At 36.6% G+C, this 17,258-nt stretch overlaps 1 protein-coding gene across 8 annotated transcripts in view; it reads right to left on the bottom strand.

Annotated features, from left to right (window-relative positions):
* SGK3 (serum/glucocorticoid regulated kinase family member 3) overlaps positions 1-17,258 on the bottom strand; it is a 111,398-nt gene that overhangs the window by 21,992 nt on the left and 72,148 nt on the right. For 7 of the 8 annotated variants that reach the window (XM_042254271.1, XM_012183791.4, XM_042254272.1 and 4 more), the window contains 4 exons: positions 14,294-14,366; positions 8,772-8,847; positions 4,312-4,399; positions 965-1,014 (listed from right to left, as the gene is read on the bottom strand). In XM_042254271.1, coding sequence (XP_042110205.1) covers positions 965-1,014; positions 4,312-4,399; positions 8,772-8,847; positions 14,294-14,366 — 287 coding nt within the window. Of the gene's footprint in view, positions 1-964; positions 1,015-4,311; positions 4,400-8,771; positions 8,848-10,555; positions 10,676-14,293; positions 14,367-17,258 lie in introns of all 8 variants that reach the window. The other variant, XM_060393721.1, reaches the window with a different exon arrangement.

The raw sequence follows: 17,258 nt of genomic DNA, 5'->3' as shown, positions 1-17,258 counted from the left end.
TTGCACCTGCATGAGGGAGACCTGGGTTCAATCCCTGGGTTGGGAAGATCCCCTGGAGAAGGGAACGGCTACTCCAGTATCCTGGCCTGAAGAATTCCATGGACTATACAGTCCGTGGGGTCACAAAGAGTCGGACACGACTGAGCGACTTTCACTTCACTTCATACTGATTCTCTAAGTGAACCAAAAGGGTGAGAGAAGCAGCACAGTGTGCTGGGCTAAGACAGTATTCTTTAGAATTAATCTGGTAAGCCTGGAAGGATAATTATGAGGACAGCCACACTACACTCTTCTTGTAACCCACAGCAGTCATCACTCATCTGTCAGGATCCTCAAACTGAGCCAGGAAGTGGCCTTGAACTCGTCTGTATCCCAATGAACTGTTGGGGTTGAACCTTAAAGTGAAGCCTACATTTGCCACTCCTGGTGTTCTCCAAAATGTTTCCCCTGGGTTCAAATAAATATGGGACTATGGGAGAAACCAGGAAAAAAAATAAGTTTAATAGCTTTTCATATGCTGATTTCCATCAAGTCTCCTCTGGACCAAGCTGGTTAACAACCAGGGCTGTACTGATGACATTGGGTACCAGGAGAATATCAATTAGGCCTGCACAGATGTTTTTGCCAGAGTACTTCCCAAGTGCCTCTCAGGACTTTTGTTCCTCTGGGAAATATGGTCTACTCATCTTACACACACACACACACACACACCAGGAAAGTGACAATGGCGTAACAGCAGAACCCAGCCAACAATCTGTGGATTAAAAACTCCTCAGAGCTCTACTATAACAGAGAGAAGCTAGAGCAGTGAATCAGAAAAGCGTATGACAGTACAACAGTCACTGTAACCACAGTTCTATTTCACAGGCTTCCAGTTAAACTGGTATAATTATGTACATCTGCACATTTACAAAAAAAGATCTTCCTCAAATCCATTTAGACTGTTGAAACAAATTAAACCTACTGAGGATTTCCAGATGGTCCCAGGTTGATGTTCTGTGAGGTAGAGAGTAGCTGTTGAGATGGAAAAAAAAGAAAAGAATTTAACATTTTTACTGGAGTTTCAAAGGTTATCAGTCAATGGACATTTCTGAAGTAAAATACACATAACTGTATCACAGATATTCGCCACGTTAAACCTAAAGCTTTAATTCTCAATAAATGCGTAGTCTTGGGAAGATACACAATCAATATAAACAATCACTTTACTGATCGATTTCAAGAGAAGCTGTAAGCGAAAAGGTAAGGCAGAAATCAAGCTCAAAGATGGCAAATGAATGAAGTAAACTGCAGAAAGCTCCTTAGAAGAGGCGAGCACTGAAATAACAATTTAAAAGGAATCATTTTGTTTACATTAAAAAACTGGTTAAAACAGCTTTTGTTTTTAAATTTTCAAATATTTAATAAGCTACTATTAAAGATAAGAAATGATAATGTGATGATGATTACAACTGCAAGTGCTGGATTAAAGTTTTAATTTGGGAGGAGGTAAATTTACTTCTAAAGCAAGCACATGAAGAAAAACCAAGAGTGCTTTTCTCCCTGATCCCACTACTGTGATAGTACCTAATTTTTAGATAGGCTTCTCTTATTATAACAGTTAGCAAAGTACATTTAATCTCTCCTATTAACTTAGAAGCAAATCTTTACTCACCTATTAATATAGTATATCATAAATCAACTAATAAAATTCTAGCTCACTAACAATTAGCTAGAAATTTAACTCAAAATCCCAAAAGATTAAACTAGTGATCCTTTTACAGTGAGCACTCTTCACAAAAGCCAAATGGAAGTGCATTCTGCTTCAAAAAATTCACTATGAAATTCTTAACATATTCAAAGAATCAAATCAGAAATGTCTCAAATATGCACATTTACCAGAGCCCTATACAATTCTACGTCATATAAGATTATATAAAATAAGTTTTAAAAAACATTCTCTTTAATCAGAATCAACAATTTTATCTAAGCAAATTTCTTATTAGAGACATAGGTCATATATATTCCCACTTAAATTCATTTGCAACTTACAATCTCTAGAAAACAAGCTTTTTTTAAAATTAAGGGCAAAAGGTCTAAAGCATATGTTTCTTATAAAGTAACAATGTTGGCACCAAACTGATACATTTCCTATACATTTTAATTAAAAAATAAAATAAATATTTACAAGTATAAGATGAAGCAAGGATTTTTTTTTGGGGGTGGGGGGAGAGGTTCTTTCTATTAGTATTGTAAAACAGCAAAAGATCCTAGTTCAAGTTCCAGATTTTATGGATGAAACAAGAAACAAAATCTGGATCTAAAGTCAACAGAGACAGAACACGAGCCAGAACCCAGCAATTTCTTAGTCTGGTTCTTTCTTCAAAAAGCATTTTCCTACAGCAGTGCAAGATATTATTCACATGACCTACACCTACACACGCTCAACATGACTAACAAAGAAAATCATAGTTACATAAATTTTACTCCTTAAAATATTTTTTGAATAGTAGTAAGCTGTCTTTAAAAGTCCATACTAACAAGTAATTTGATTACAAATACTTCTAGCACCTCCATATAGTCTTTGCATTAACTTCTAAAAACTGACCGTGCTCACAACTGTGTAAATTTGCATAAAAGTTTTATACCCTGATTTCATTTAATGGTATGTCAAAACTTAAAATAATATCATCCTTAGAAATATTTTTTAAATGTACAATATATAGGGACAACTGATTCTAACTTTTCATTATGAATCATACTAAAGTGAACATCTCTGCTTTTTTCTGTGAGAAGGGTTGTTTCATTTATATGAACTCCTAAGTGACATGAATTATTTTCATGTTTGATACACTTTGCCAAATTGCTTTCCAAGAGCTGCATGAAATGATAACACCAGTAAGGCCCAAGGATGCCCATCTTACCTTACCCTTATTAGTCCTGGTGTATTTCAGTTTCTTGACATTTTTATTAATTTGGTAGAGGAAAAAAACCTGTCATTTAAAACTTTTATTTGCTACTGGCATCAAGGTTGAACATTTTCCCATATATCTGTTTACCAAGGGTTATTTCTTGATGGTCCTGTTCCTTTCATCTACTACAGTCTTAAATATCATTCTTTTCGAAAATACATTTGTATGAGCTTTTTTTTTTACACAGATATTTTTCCTTCTTATGCTTTATTTACTATGTTTTCCCAGCTGGTTATTTCTCTTTTGATCAACTGCACATATATGAAATTAAAATATCCTTTTACATTGTCCTAGGAGCAACCCTGTCACAAATGTAAAGAGTTAAACCTATTCTCTTAACTGAGGGCCCTCTTAGAGAATCAGAACTACTTTCTAGTAGTCATGTCTATTTTTCAAATGAAGATTTTAATGACATTACCTTTTAAATCAGAAAAACAGCACCATGACAAAATTAAAACATTATAAAGACAAAACTGTACATCTCTCATTTTCATGTATGTATTTACCAATAGTATGAATCAATTTTGAATTATAAAGGTATTATCATATTTATAAACACTTGCAATTATACTTTTTTATAATGTACTTTTAACTGCTGTATAATAATCCTGAGTTAAATGATGGTAATTTATCTTTCTAATATAACCTTTTAAAGTATATGTTGAAAATGTCTTCATAAGAAAGCACAAACTTACTATATCACAATTCATTAAAAAAATAAGAATACCTATTCTTTATTCAGAATACATATTAATTATGTGCATATAACTACAGCAATAAAACTTAGTCAATGCCAACCAGCACATGTATATTGACTGCTCTACACATCAAAATCTGACAAAGCAGAGAAAGAGGTATGTAGTGTTCTGGTTGAAAAGCCCTCTTCTGCTGGTCAAAATTCACCATTTCAAGTTACAGTGATCTTGATGAAGATACATGATGATCAAAAAGTATGATGTAAAGTTAACAGAGCAGAACACAAAACTTTATATGCTGTATAATTAAAATCAGGTAATTTTTAAAATTCATATATTAAGAAATCTTTCATATATTAGAAAGAAAATCACTGAAATATTAAAAATAGGTCAGATTGTTGATAATAGGGATATTTCTAACTTACTATTTTCAAATCTTTAATTTACATTACTTTCTGTTATAAAAAGTACTCATTTTATCAATTTTACAAGAAATAGTGATCAGTTAGAAGTATATACATTTGTTTTTATGTTTTCTACACAGTAGAAAATCTACAATGGAGGAAATTATTTTAAGTAAATGTGGCTTCTAAGGTTGCCAATAATTTCATCTTTGGGGAACGGTATTTTTTTTTTCTGTTAAAAAATACAATTCCTCTTACTACCTTCTGAGTACTTCTTTCATCCTCATCCTCAGATGGATCTGACTGATGTTTTGGACTGTCCATTTGAAGGAATGCTCTGACATCTGGACTAAAAACAAAAATTAACTTTATTATGACTGCATTTCTACACCTTTTCTCTCTTTTAACATGAAAACAAAAGTAAGCACTGTAGCATTTGTAGTAAGAAAGGCAGACAAAATCCAATAATAATCATTATTGTACTGTAATAAGCAAATTAATTTTTTAAAACAGAGAGTCCAATAAACAGACAAAGGTTCACAGAAGAGAAAAATCCAAATGGTAATGAAATTTAGGAAGATGGCCAACTTCACTAATTAGCAGGAAAAAACAAAACAACAGTGAGAAGTCATTTTATGTCCGCTAACCAGAAAAATCTAGAAAGATTCATAAAACTCAAGTTGGCAGGGATGAAGGGAAAGGAACACTCTCACGTTGCTCCCGAGAATGTAAAATGAGACAACTTTTCTGAAAAGCATTTTGGCAATATTTGGTTAAACTGAGTATACGTTTTCCCTGGGGCCAGAAATTTTAGTTTTAAGGATTAAACTACAGAAAAAAATTATGTACAAGTTCAGCAAAAGACATATAACTAGGAGACTCACTGTCATACTCTCTATAGCTGTGAATCAGAAGCAGAACAGCCATCCACCACTAGGGAAATGAGTAAGCAAGCTATGGTAACTGGCTGCAAAGACGACTGACCAGCAAGCAGCCAGAAACAAGGAACCACAGCAAAGCACCATTATGTGTACACATTAAACACTCAGACACAAAGCAACAGTCAATCAATATATACCCAAAGACTTACAACAAACCTGCTGAAGTGGGCATCAACAAATGGATATAAAGAGGAAAGAAAGTGAAAGTCACTCAGTTGTGCCTGACTCTTTGCAACCCCGTGGACTATCGGTCCATGGAATTCTAGCCTTTTCTATCTCCAAGGGATCTTCCCAACCCAGGGATCAAACTCAAGTCTCCCACATTGCAGGTGGATTCTTTACCAGCTGAGCCACCAGGGAAATCTAAGAATACTGGAGTGGGTAGCCTATCCCTTTTCCAGCAGATTTCCCTGACCCAGGAATAGAACTGGGGTCTCCTACACTGTAGGCAGATTCTTTTCCAACTGAGCTATCAAGGAAGCCCATAAAGAGGAAATAAGACTGCACAGATTAATGACAGTCCTGAGGAATGGTTAAATCTCTACATCTGGGTACCTCCTCCTAAATTGTTCTTTTTTTTTTTCTTTTAAAAAGTTGAGATATATTAATCCCCAAATGCTAATTTATCTTCCCCCTACTCCCCACCCTGTTGCTATCCTCTCTGGTAACCATCAGCTTGTTTTCGTCTATTTCTATTTTGCCATCATTTCACTTGTATTATTTCAGATTTCACATATAAATTCTATCATATTGTATTTGCCTTTCTTTGTCCGACTTATTTCACTTAATATAGAAATCTCTAGGTCCATCCATGTAGCATTATTTCATTTTTCATGGATGAGTAATATTCTATTATATATGTACATATACACACACACATATATATCACATCTTCTTTATCCATTTGTCTGTTCACGGACATTTAGGCGGCTTCCATGTCTTGGCTTTCATATATAGTGCTGCTGTGAACACTGGGGTGCACATATCTTTTTGAATTAGAGTAGTCTCCAGATATATGCCCAGGAGTGGGACTGCAGATTATGAAGTAACTTCGTTTAGTTTGTTAAGGAAACCTCCATACTGTTTGGGATTAATATATACACACTACTGCTGCTGCTAAGTCACTTTACTCGTGTCTGACTCTGTGTGACCCCATAGACGGCAGCCTACCAGGCTCCCCCGTCCCTGGGATTCTCTAGGCAAAAACACCAGAGTGGGCTGCCATTTCCTTCTCCAATATACACACTACTATATACAAAAAAGATAAACAACAAGAACCTACTGCATAGTACAAGGAACCATATTCAATATTGGAGTGCTAATAATGTTCTACTCCTTGGCCTGGAGGGGGTGATCCTCAGATATACTCACTTTCTCATAATTCATTAAGCTGTACAGTCACAATTTGTGCTCTTTTCTATTTGTGTTATGCTGCAATAAAGCTACAATATTTTTGTTCATTTGCATTTTTTAAATAGATAAGGAAACATTCAGTTTCTCTAGTAATTAATCAGCCATTTGCATCTGTTAATGTGCTCTGTCTATTTGGGGGGTGGTTCTTAAGTGTGTATTATCTGCATGAGCTCTTTTAGTAAGTATATTTATCTATTGTCCTTTATTCACGGGAAACTTTTTATATTTTTGGTTTTAAATTTTACTTGTAATTTTTGGAGGTCAAAAGGTTTTATTAATCAAATTTATCAATATTTTACTTTGTAACATATCACTCACTGCCAATATGCTCAGAAAACCCTTTCCTATCCACAGGTCAGAGAAATAATAATATTTTATTTGAGTTTTAAAATTCCATTTTAATAGACGTTATCTTAAAAATAACCTTTTCTCTACTAACGGAAAGCTACTTTTGAAGTGCTTTTTCCACACATAATAAGAATAAGCATATAGTAGGTGTTCAAGATACATTTGCTGACTGGCTTCTCTGTTTTCTTAAATCTATACTATTTTTGTAACAGTTTGATGTCCAAATGGAGAGTGTGAAAACTAACAAAGTTCCATTAAGAGAGGAGAGTCAGAAAACATGAAATGTCACTTTTTATTAAAAAGAAAACGTCCATTAAACATTAAATTGAAAAATTAAAAAAAAAATCTCTTGGCTATTTAATCTGGGGGCACTGGAAAAGTCCTCTACTTTAAATGGAAGAGGTGCATATATATGAAAAAGTCTATTGGGCTGTATAATTAAGAATTGTGTATTTTACAGTATAATGTTAAACTGAAATAACCAAACTGGTTTCAGTTAAATTTCAATACCAAATGTAACATCTTTATAATACCATACTTCAAGATCTAAAATGAATACTTAAAATTTAACATACACTGTCAGAAGTTCTGAGTAACACCATTCAAAATACCAGCAGAAATAACAAACATCACCACCATCTATTCTATACTTACTCCATGTGAAGTTCTGTCAAAGGAGACAAATTCTAGCTATTAGCATATGAATTTTGAACAAGTCAGAATTATGTCAGTTTGAAGTAATCTCTAGTGCATATAATAATAATTAAACATTAGAAAGGTAGGGCTTCCCAGGTAGTTCAGTGGTGAAGAATCTGCCTGCCGGTGAGGGAGACATGGGTTCAATCCCTGATTTCAGGAATATCCCACAATAACACGGAGCAACTAAGCCCACTCACTGCGCTACTAAGCCTGTGCTTAGACCCTGGGAGCCTAGCTACCAAAGTCTGTGCCCTAGAGCCCGTGATCCGCAACAAGAGAGCCACTGCCACGAGAAGCCCACACACCACAGCTGGGGCCCTCACTCTCCACAGCTAGAGGACAGCCCTTGCAGCAACGAAGACCCAGCAGAGCCATAAATAAACCAGTACAAGTTAGAAATAAAAGCTAACTTTTATTTTGTTTTTATTTAGAAGGGGAGATGATCTAAGCTGAAGATAACATAGAATTTGTCTGAGGCAAAAGGCATAATGTTTAAAAAATAATTATACAAAGAGCCAAGTGATAAAAGGTTCTTTGCTGAGGAACACACAAGACACATAGGAACCCTGAATTCAAGGATCCTACCCAGATCTGTGCCCCTCCGCCACCTGCTCCTCCCTGCAGAGGCCAATCAGAGCTACAGCAGGGGCTGACCTTCTCCGGACCCTCATCTTATCTGTGAGCATCAGGGGAAAGGAAACCCAGAGCACTGGGCTGAAGACCTTGGTCAGAGGAGGTCCAGCTCCAGTATTTTACTAATTTAGTAAATTAAGTTAAAAAGGAGGTCAGAGCACCTGCTCAGAAGATAGAAATCCTTTATAAACTGTAAAGAACTATAAAATAGTAATCTCTGTTACAAGGGTAACAGTTTAAAAATACAGACCTCCTGTGTCGTGACTCTGAAAAGTCTGTTAAAAGCATGGGAGCCAGTACCTCTGGAAGGTAAGGGTAACACTCATTTCTCCTTTTATTCCCATTTATTCTTTTATTCCCACACAGAGGTACATGAGGAAATGCTTTCTCAGTGCATGAATAAATATAGCATCAAATAATCAGCAAAATGTTTTAACTGTGCAAAGTCTTTTCAAGTTAAATCTATAAAACAAATACAAGTACAGTAAGAAGAAAGTGATTAGGACCTTGAGTTGATGGAGGGAAAAGAAAACTAAGAACACCAGGTGGAAAATTCTTAGAGGATTAAAAACACCAGGGGAAAAATGCTTGAGGAAGATTCCACAAAAATATACAGCACAAAGTAACATTCCACAGATCTGAGGCTGGGTTTCACTGTATCCTCAGAACACAATGACAATTACTTACTGGTTGTAAAGCTCTGGATGCCTAACTAAGTTCTGAATGAATTCATTCAGTCCTGCTCTTCTCTGTTTAATAAAATCTGTTAAGAGAGACAATAGTATTAGGATTATTTACATCAGACTGTAATTATCATCAATACAGTTATACAAGAATAGACCAACACAAGAGAATGAATTTTGATTAAGAAGTTATTTCTTAATTCATACTTCTTGATATCAAGAAAGGAATAAATATTTAACAAATATATTTTAATCTATAAATATGATTATAACATGAAAATAATGCATATTTTGCTGAAGAAAATTCTCCCCCACAAAAATGCCTATTTTAGGTTCTAAACAGACTCACTACAAAACCTGGAGTCACCACTTTGCTTTGAGCAACTCCTTGTATACTTTCAGGTAATGAATAAGAATTAACACTATGACACTGATGGCTGAAAAGTCATACTAACTTAAATACACACAAACAAAAAACAAAAACAAGCGAAATCAAGAAATACTGAAATCCTTGCAAGAAGGAATGATGATTAACTGGTTAACTGACTATTATGAAAACTCTGCTGCTAAAAATAGGTTTTTATCTTGTATAAACCTATCTCTCTTCAGAGGTTAAAACTGAGAAATAAAAGAAAGTGACTTTCTAAGAAAGTCACTGAAGACAAGGGTCATGCCTTTAAATTTTTTTTTAACTTTAGCCCTTAACACAGTGTCTTGGAACATACTTAACTGATGTTTGCAAATGAATAAATAAAACACCAAACAAATGATTACACATTTTAGCATTTGTCATCTCTAAATCTCATATGCCAATCCTTATCTAACTTACATCATTTTTGTTCCTTTGTAATTTTATTTTTCAGTGGTAAAGATATCCTTCTTTTTATAAAAGTACCCCAAAAGTAATTTATATATTGACTCCAAGATCCAATCAGTAAAAGGTTTGATATTAAACTATTCAGAATATAAAAAAGTATACCTAACTCTGTGTGTACTCTACAGAAAGATTCTTAAATTCAAAGTGAAATTTTAACTTTGAAAAGTATAGGAAGTTCAGTTCACTCAGCGTCCAACTCTTTGCAACCCCATGGACTGCAGCATGCCAGGCTTCCCTGTCCATCACCAACTCCTGGAGCTTGCTCAAAGTCATGTCCATTGAGTCAGTGATGCCATCCAACCATCTCATCCTCTGTTGTCCTGTTCTCCTCCTGCCTTCAATGCATCCCAGCATCAGGGTCTTTTCAAATGAGTCAGTTCTTCTCATCAGGTAGCCAAAGTATTAGAGTTTCCGTTTCAGCATGAGTCCTTCCAATGAATATTCAGGACTGATTTCCTTTAGGACGGACTGGCTGGATCTCCTTGCAGTCCAAGGGATTCTCAAGAGTCTTTTCCAACACCACAGTTCAAAAGCATCAATTCTTCGGTGCTCAGTTTTCTTTATAGTCCAACTCTCACATCCACACATAACTAATGGAAAAACCATAGCTTTCACTATGTTGGCAAAGTAATGTCCTGCTTTTTAATATGCTGTCTAGGTTGGTTATAGCCTTTCTTCCAAGGAGCAAGCATCTTTTAATTTCATGGCTGCAGTCACCATCTGCAGTGATTTTGGAGCACTGTTTCTATTGATTCCCCATCTATTTGACATGAAGTATTGGCAGAAACAACCCTCAATTCTGCCTCAAGTACATAAAACTTATCTTACAGAGGTTGGTAACCACCAAAATAAAGTGAAAAGAAAAAGGAAATGACACATACGGACTTAAAAGTTGCAGCATAAGAACTCACCAAGATGTGTGGTAGCTGTCAAACACGAGGTTAAAAGAGCAACTTCTTTTTTCATGGTCTTATTGTCCCATCTTTGGCTGGTAAGGGCTTCCCTGGTGGCTCAGAGGTTAAAGCATCTGCCTGCAATGCGGGAAACCCAGCTTCGATCCCTAGATCAAGAAGATTCCCTGGAGAAGGAAATGGCAACCCACTCCAGTATTCTTGCCTGGAGAATCCCATGGAGGGAGGGGCCTGGTAGGCTACAGTCCACGGGGTTGCAAAGAGTCGGACACGACGGAGCTACTTCACTTCCTTGGCTGGTAAAAGCCCCCATCAATTGTGCTCCTGTGTCCTTTTGATAAAACCTCAGTCAGTATTTCTACATAGCTTCTTTGCTTTCAGGCAAGCTATCTTAGGGTATCTTGCACATTTCCTGCCCCAGCACCTGGAAATGGCACTTTTCCATGGAACTCTGGTTCCTTTACAGGGGAAATGGTATTTAGATGGATGCTAAGGGTGTTTGCTGCTCCTTATTTGTTACTGTTTTTAGGCATTTCCAGAGGAGAGAGCTAGGAAATGTGTACTGTTTTAGAAAGGGAAAAATAAATTGTGACTTTATACTATATTCCCAAATCAAGTTTAAAAATCACAAGATTTTTTAATATAAATTTATTTATTTTAATTGGAGGTTAATTACTTTACAATATTGTATTGGTTTTGTCATACATCAACATGAATCTGCCACAGGATTTTTTTAACTTAAAATCTCCAGCTTTATATTTGTATCTTTCATCTTCTGCTTAAAATTTTGGTTCTCATAACACTAACATAATCACAAAAGAACAACTCTATATAAATTAACAATAAGATCATTGAATGCAGAGTAAAATTGCTTTGTGTGCTTTTTTTGCCCTTAGCATATGTCCCATGAGGAATATACAGGTTAATGTCCATGTTTCAAAGTCATTTAAAATAATTATTCTCCATGCGTTTCACCACCGATTAGTTTTCCTTATTTTCAATTGTTAGAGACCTCCATATTATTGCATTTATTTTTGCTTTTAAATTGCTTAAAATATGCAAAGCTATGAACAAGATTCATCCAGAGGCGTCTAATGTCCACCTCTGTTGTCTTCAGTTGACCTCTCCTTGAAGTCATCAGTTTTCAGTTTTTGACTTATTCTTCCATTATTTCCTTTTGAATATTCACATCCTTCCCTACACAAAAAACATACAGTGTCCACATCTGCACCTTGTTTTTTCCGCTTAACCAGGTATTCTGGAGATCACTTCACAGTAATGTACAAAGAGTTTTTTGGTTCCTTTTCCCAGATGCATCATATTCCAATAATGGAAGGCTATTTCAGTTGTTTCCAGTTTTTACTATTAAAAGCAGTGCCACAATCAACAGTCTTATATATACATCATTTCCTATGCAGCTTAGAACAGATCCTTAGAAATGTGACTTCTTGGTCAAAGTGAAATGCATGATAGTTTTGCTAAATATTACCAAATTTCATATGGTTGGTACCACTTTGTATTCCCACCAGCAAAACATGACAATGTCTGTTTCTCTAAAGCCTAATTAAATGAGCATTCTATCAATCTGCTTTGTTGAGTATAACTTGGGCTTTCCAAAAATCTATGGCATGTAGTCTATTTAACTGTTGCCAAGTCATATAAAATATGCTCATGACTGATTTCCAAATGTTCAATAAAAATCAATTTTTAGTGTCAAATAATTAATCCACAAAAACATCAATACCACAAGAACGTGTCTGGTATTTTACCTTTAACAATGAAATAGCAATGTTGCAGGTCTTTATCCCTTTGCCTTCTTGCCTGGATAAAATGATTCTGACTTTAGGGTTTAATTGAGGGCTCCACAAAACTCTAAACCTACTTCTGGTCTCATATTAATCACTAATATGTGGTTTGAGTCACCTTAAGTGTCTTTCTGCCACTTCAAATTAATTAATTCTCTCATTCCCCCAGGTCGGACACATCAGTTGTCTCTGATTCTACTTTCTGTCTCCTTTACCCAAGCAATCACCAAGATTTTTTATAGGTTTTTCATTAAAAGAGTTCTTACATCTGACTCAATTTTTAGCCCCATTTCCACCCTACTTGCAGCTCTCACTCTCTAACTGGAGGACTTCTGGAATATTCCCTTCACCAGCCTCCCAGTCTCTATCTTGTCTTCCCTCTGCTGTGCATACTTATATATACACTGTGGGTTTCACATTATATTGCCGTTTTGCTCAAGTAACTCTAAGGCCCCCATGCTGCCCTCCACAATGTTTTTCAACCCATGCTCTACAGACATACTTCACTGCTGCACCAACAAAGCAGTTCCATTTTTATTTGTTCTACACATGACATTTTCTGCATAAGATTTCACTATTCTGCAGCTAAAGAGAATACAAGAGAACAAGAGCTCAAAAGTCACTACAGAGTCAACCCATGGAATGTGTAATCTGACAGTGTTGTGCCAACTCAATCTTCTATTAATGAATTCATGTAATATTTATTGAGAACCAAATATTTACTAGGCATCATAAATAAAAAAGATAAAAGTATCCACCTTCTTACAATCTACACCCAGATGAAACAGACTGGTAGGACAATAAAGCGTGCTAAGTTCTCCCAACAGGAAAGTAATCTACATAAAATAGGAGAAGTGAAAAAAAAATTGGGGAAATGAGAATCCTTTCCAATCCAAAGGTTCAGAAAGTATAAAAGAATAAAGCGTCTTCAGTTGAGAGGATTACAGGGGATTCCAGCAGCCTGGGGCCAGGAGGGGAGTCAGTTTCAATTAAGGCAAGAATGTGAAAGAAATATGAAAAAGATGGAGGGTAAAGGAGTTTGTTCATCATGGGCAGAACTGCACCGAGTATGGTGAAAAGGTCTGGGAGACAAAGGAACAGTGTAAGGTCAGGCTGTAGAGATGAAGCAAGAGAAGTGGTTTGAGAGCTCATATCCTGAGTAACAACCAAGAAAGCAGACACTCAGGAATCACAGGTCTGATGGTTACAAGCAAGTTAGTTGAGGCAAGATGGTGGGGAGGGAGGAAACTCCATAGCTTGTCAGGATCCACCTGTGGCATAGACAGATGACTTTACGTACGGAATTTCTAGTGTATAGAGATTTCTGTTGAATAAGTAGACATTTGTGTACTAGGTTGATTTCTTAAAGTCTAGTAAAAAAAAATTTTTTGCAGTTGAGGCTTCAAACATACATACAGCCTCCAGATTTCTGAGATCCTATGTGACATTAGGCTTCCCAAGGGTGAACAATAGGATACTTGGTATCCCATTCAAAGGCCTGAAAGGTGCCATGTACAGAGCATACATTTAGTAAATGTTTCTGGATATAACAAGGAATGCCTCTCATGGTTAGGAAAGTACTGCACATTATCCTTAATGATCAACAGATTTATCTGAAGTCAGACCACTTGAATTTAACTTTCAAATCTGCTATTTACCAGCTGTATGTGAGCCTGGGCAAATTATCTAAAGTATGCCTCAGCTTCCTCATCTATAAAATAGTGATGATGGTAATACCAACCTCCAAGGGCTGCTGTGAGTAGTGAATGAATTAAAACATATAAAGTGTTTAAAATAATACCTGGTAATCAGGCATACAGCCTGAGAACCATCAGCTTTGCAGAGTTACACTACTATCCAGGGCAATGAATATGTTAACTGCTTCTTCAAACTTTAACATTACTCATAACTGGTCTAAGAATGTACTGCTTACCTGGATCAAAATTATCACCAAATATTCTCTTGGCAGGAATCTTCAGGGCCATAGCAGGAAATTGTTTCCTTAACTAGAATCGAAAAAAAACAGTATTACATAAACTTATTACATAGGTCTTCTAGTTATACACATGCCAAAATAAAATACAATCTAATTTTCAAAAAAAATCCATCATAAAAATCCATCATACTTTTAAGTATATCATGATTAAGTGTACAATATTAAATTATGCCAATAAAATACCATTAATCTGGCTAATTCTCTTTTGCCCCAGTAAAACATTAGTATCTTTGTGACCTTGGATAAGCTACTTAACATCTTGTGCTTCAGTTTTCTTGTGGAAAATGGGGATAACCTTAGCACTTATAGATTTGCTGTGAGGCTTAAAATCGTTTAAGTTAAGTACGTGGACAAGAACCTGGGGTACAGGTTTTGAATACTCCCGATTTATGATGTCAGGAAATATGACTTTAGTGTTCTAACAGACTGGCAATTGGTTTCTGAGAAAGCTGATAGATTTTCAATTTCCTCTGCTCAATCCTTCCTCCTCTTAATATTCTAACACATTTGTCTCTCAGATTTGCCTATCCCCAGAGAAAAACAACTTGGTCCTGAAGAAGTTCAATTTAGGGCAATAAAGCCATAAAAATGGGTAAATGCTTATTTTTACTATAAGCTTGACATCAGTTCAGTTCAGTTGCTCAGTCATGTCCGACTCATTGCGACCCCATGAATGGCAGCACGCCAGGCCTCCCTGTCCATCACCAACTCCCGGAGTTCACTCAGACTCACGTCCATTGAGTCAGTGATGCCACCCAGCCATCTCATCCTCTGTCATCCCCTTCTCCTCCTGCCCCCAATCCCTCCCAGCATCAAAGTCTTTTCCAATGAGTCAACTCTTTGCATGAGGTGGCCAAAATACTGGAGTTTCAACTTTAGCATCATTCCTTCCAAAGAAATCCCAGGGCTGATCTCCTTTAGAATGGACTGGTTCGATCTCCTTGCAGTCCAAGGGACTCTCAAGAGTCTTCTCCAACAACACAGCTCAAAAGCATCAATTCTTTGGCACTCAGCCTTCTTCACAGTCCAACTCTCACATCCGTACATGACCACTGGAAAAACCATAGCCTTGACTAGATGGACTTTAGTCAGCAAAGTAATATCTCTGCTTTTCAATGTGCTATCTAGGTTGGTCATGACTTTTCTTCCAAGGAGTAAGCATCTTTTAATTTCATGGCTGCAATCACCATCTGCAGTGATTTTGGAGCCCAAAAAATTAAAGTCTGACACTGTTTCCACTATTTCCCCATCTATTTCCCATGAAGTGATGGAACCAGATGCCATGATCTTCGTTTTCTGAATGTTGAGCTTTAAGACAACTTTTTCACTTTCCTCTTTCACTTTCATCAAGAGGCTTTTAGTTCCTCTTCACTTTCTGCCATAAGAGTGGTGTCATCTGCATATCTGAGGTTATTGATATTTCTCCTAGCAATCTTGATTCCAGCTTGTGTTTCTTCCAGTCCAGCATTTCTCATGATGTACTCTGCATGTAAGTTAAATAAGCAGGGTAACAATATACAGCCTTGACGTACTCCTTTTCCTATTTGGAACCAGTCTGTTGTTCCATGTCCAGTTCTAACTGTTGCTTCCTGACCTGCATACAGATTTCTCAAGAGGCAGGTCAGGTGGTCTGTATTCCCATCTCTTTCAGAATTTTCCACAGTTTGTTGTGATCCACACAGTCAAAGGCTTTGGCATAGTCAATAAAGCAGAAACATATGTTTTTCTGGAACTCTCTTCCTTTTCCATGATCCAGCGGATGTTGGCAATTTGATCTCTGTTTCTTCTGCCTTTTCTAAAACCAGCTTGAACATCAGGAAGTTCTCGGTTCACATATTGCTGAAGCCTGGCTTGGAGAATTTTGAGCATTACTTTACTAGCATGTGAGATGAGTGCAACTGTGCGGTAGTTTGAGCATTCTTTGGCATTGCCTTTCTTTGGGACTGGAATGAAAACTGACCTTTTCCGGTCCTGTGGCCTCTGCTGAGTTTTCCAAATTTGCTGGCATATTGAGTGCAGCACTTTCACAGCACCATCTTTCAGGATTTGAAACAGCTCAACTGGAATGCCATCACCTCCACTAGCTTTGTTCATAGTGATGCTTTCTAAGGCCCACTTGACTTCACATTCCAGCATGTCTGGCTCTAGATGAGTCATCACACCATCATGATTATCCGGGTCGTGAAGATCTTCTTTGTACACTTCTTTTGTGTATTCTTGCCAGCTCTTCTTAATATCTTCTGCTTCTGTTAGGTCCATACCATTTCTGTCCTTTATCAAGCCCATCTTTGCATGAAATGTTCCCTTGGTATCTCTAATTTTCCTGAAGAGATCTCTAGTCTTTCCCATTCTGTTCTTTTCCTCTATTTCTTTGCATTGATCGCTGAGGAAGGCTTTCTTATCTCTTCTTGCTGTTCTTTGGAATTCTGCATTCAGATGCTTATATCTTTCCTTTTCTCCTTTGCTTTTCACCTCTCTTCTTTTCACAGCTATTTGTAAAGCCTCCCCAGACAGCCATTTTGCTTTTTTGCATTTCTTTTCCATGGGGATGGTCTTGATCCCTGTCTCCTGTACAATGTCACAAACCTCATTCCATAGTTCATCAGGCACTCTATCTATCAGATCTAGGCCCTTAAATCTATTTCTCACTTCCACTGTATAATCATAAGGGATTTGATTCAGGTCATACCTGAATGGTCTAGCGGTTTTCTCTACTTTCTTCAATTTGAGTCTGAATTTGGGAATAAGGAGTTCATGATCTGAGCCACAGTCAGCTCCTGGTCCTGTTTTTGTTGACTGTATAGAGCTTCTCCATCTTTGGCTGCAGAGAATATAATCAATCTGATTTTGGTGTTGACCATCTGGTGATGTCCACGTGTAGTCTTCTCTTGTGTTGTTGGAA

Source organism: Ovis aries, chromosome 9, assembly GCF_016772045.2.
Source record: "Ovis aries strain OAR_USU_Benz2616 breed Rambouillet chromosome 9, ARS-UI_Ramb_v3.0, whole genome shotgun sequence".
Lineage (NCBI taxonomy): Eukaryota > Metazoa > Chordata > Mammalia > Artiodactyla > Bovidae > Ovis > Ovis aries.
The sequence above is the reverse complement of the archived record's forward strand: the minus strand, read 5'-3'. Positions and strand labels throughout refer to the sequence as shown.